Source organism: Zingiber officinale, chromosome 6B (genome assembly GCF_018446385.1).
Source record: "Zingiber officinale cultivar Zhangliang chromosome 6B, Zo_v1.1, whole genome shotgun sequence".
Classification (NCBI taxonomy): Eukaryota; Viridiplantae; Streptophyta; class Magnoliopsida; order Zingiberales; family Zingiberaceae; genus Zingiber; species Zingiber officinale.
The window spans coordinates 88,169,430-88,171,951 of NC_055996.1; the positions used below are offsets into that span (position 1 = coordinate 88,169,430).

General features: G+C 33.3%; 1 protein-coding gene across 1 annotated transcript; it reads right to left on the bottom strand.

Moving 5' to 3' along the window:
* Positions 1-204: 204 nt before the first annotated feature.
* On the bottom strand, positions 205-1,305 carry LOC121991216 (isoleucine--tRNA ligase, chloroplastic/mitochondrial-like). The gene is made up of 4 exons (XM_042545231.1): positions 1,238-1,305; positions 680-807; positions 442-606; positions 205-210 (listed from the first exon to the last, which is right to left on the bottom strand). Exons 2-4 carry the CDS (start codon positions 749-751, stop codon positions 205-207), a joined length of 243 nt encoding a protein of 80 aa, XP_042401165.1. The 5' UTR covers positions 752-807; positions 1,238-1,305.
* Between the last annotated feature and the right edge of the window lie 1,217 nt (positions 1,306-2,522).

The following is a 2,522-nucleotide window of genomic DNA, read 5'->3' on the forward strand; positions in this document are numbered from 1 at the left end:
GAAAGCTTTGTTTAAACAGAATCACAATCAATTGTGAGAATTAATATTTAGCAGTGCACCTATATGTTTTATCCAAAATATTTTTTTATCTCATGTCTAAAGTGGTCAGCGAGTCCCAACTTTTCAATAATGTCAATCAGATGAAGAAGATGTGTATACACATCAGCACTTCAGTAGGATATATTGAGAATTATTTATAGCATATCATAACTAAGAGCAATGATTAAATATAGCACTTCAGAAGAAGATGCTCTTTTACTGAGTCCATTTTGACAAATTTGAAGTAAATAATAAATTTTTATCAAAATATTATGAAAGGTGATGAAGAAAACAAGCAAGGAAACTAACAATGAAAGACACTTCAGAGGTTAATCATTGGTCGTGGAGCACATATACTAATTTTTTTTAAAAAGAATGAAACAAATAAAATAGATGGCATACATTCCAATCATGCAGATTTGACAATAGAAACCGCAATGTTCCACGTAGTTTCCTATACATATCAGACATTTGGTGGAGAATTTGAGGGCCAATCAACACATCTCCAGTGTAGTCAACACTTGAAACCCAAAGACGAAGAACGTCAGCTCCATAACCCGGTTGATCCTAACATAACAAATTAAGCATCAAACACCAGGCATGATTGAAAGAATTTAGAAGCAAGTATATTTGAACAAACCTTTGTGTTTTTCCCTCCACTAATTACAACATCAGGATCAACAACGTTACCAAGAGATTTGCTCATTTTCATACCCTTTTCATCAAGTACAAACCCATGTGTAACAACACATGAGTAAGGAGCAATTCCTGCAAAAAGCACAGATAAAATGAATAAACTTATTAGGTTGCTATGGGCATGTGGATGTTAAGATAATATTAGGTTGTACAAATCAACAAATCCAGAAGAAAGAAATTATGAATTAATATTGAATCATGCTTAGTGCAAATTCTAATGGTTTAATTATTTTTGTCATAACCATAATCAAGTAAACAGACAATCATATGCTATTCAAGCTGCAATTAATAAGCATCGATGAAAAGATTCTTAGTTTGAACATTTTTCCAAAATGATGTATTAAATTCTTTCATGTGTTAAAATAATCAACTGTGTTTCAAACTACATGGATTAGTCTTGGTTGGCAACTGCTGATTTAGCACAAAGAATTTTTTCAACATTAGCACCATGCAGATTGAAGTGTGTCTAAAGCAAACAGAATTCTAAAATGAAACTAGATACCTGTTGCTGCAATACTGGTTAATAAAGAGCTCTGAAACCATCCACGATGCTGGTCAGATCCTTCAAGGTACAGAAAGGAAAGAAAGGAAAAAAAAATAAAAATTTACCACTTACTTGTATCATGGCTCTCAGGAGATCATTGGTCCAATGAAGTCCAAGACAAATAGATAAATAAAAAATAAACAAATAGATAAACCTCCAAAATAAGAATAACTACAAGCAAACAACATAAGTTTTATGACAACACTGCAACCGTCAGAAATAAAAAGATACAAATGTTCATAAATGCAACTAAGTAGATGTCTTAAAGATCATCATTCACAAAACACTAGTGTTGATGATATTCATATTCTTCAATATCTGCCTTTATTTGGTAAGCAGGAGCATCCACAATTAAGCAATGACGGTACCTACAAACAACAAATATCATATAAGCATAATCTATATTCTATAGTATATACCAAGATAAACAAGTTAAATATTAACTTACTTGTGACCACTTCTTCACAATCCTTATAAAAGTTGAATTTATCTTCTGTCGGTTCCTTGTATAAGTTAATTTCTTCACCTCTAAGCCAATCACTAGTGCACACTAGTGCCTCCACCATTTTGGGATGCAATGATGCCCTAAATGGATCTACAACCCTCCTCCCAAGGCTAAAAGCATTCTCACTAGCAACAGTAGATGAAGGGATTGAAAAAATATCCTTGGCAATCTTAGACAACACTGGAAATGTCGTTGTATTTCCTTTCCACCATTCTAAAATATCGAAGTTTGAGCTCCATTTCACAAAAGGATCCGAGAAGTACTTGTCCACCTCATTGGTTATTTCTGCTTGTTTTTGAGCTTTTCTTAGTTGAGCCATTTTCAGATGATAGTTTAGTTTAATGGGATCATTCTTATACATTTCCATCAAATCTTTATCTACATCGCCATCATCAATCCCATTAATATGATCCAAAGGTGAATTCCCTTTATATGCATGATACAACTCCATTAGACAATTCTTTAAACTGTCAACAAAGGAATGTATTTTACTAGCATCCAATTTCATATCTCCCAAATGGATCCCAATCATTTGAAGTTTATAACGAGGATCTAGAATGTGACCTAGGAAAACAAGCTTGTTCACCTTCTCAAGATTCCCCCAATACTTATTGAACTTACTCTCCATTCTCTTAGCAACTTCTTGTAATGAAGGATCAGTAGTGTCAAGTATTGTCTCATCAATGATCATCCTCATTGCAACTATTTCCTCCCAAATCAAGGGTGATGTAGTTTTCT

Excerpts from the sequence above, each read along its gene's own strand:
- LOC121991216 (XM_042545231.1), bottom strand. The coding sequence starts at position 751 with ATGAAAATGAGCAAATCTCTTGGTAACGTTGTTGATCCTGATGTTGTA. Across the intron at positions 607-679 it reads GTGGAGGGAAAAACACAAAG|GATCAACCGGGTTATGGAGC; the intron begins GTTTGTTCAAAT and ends TTGTTATGTTAG.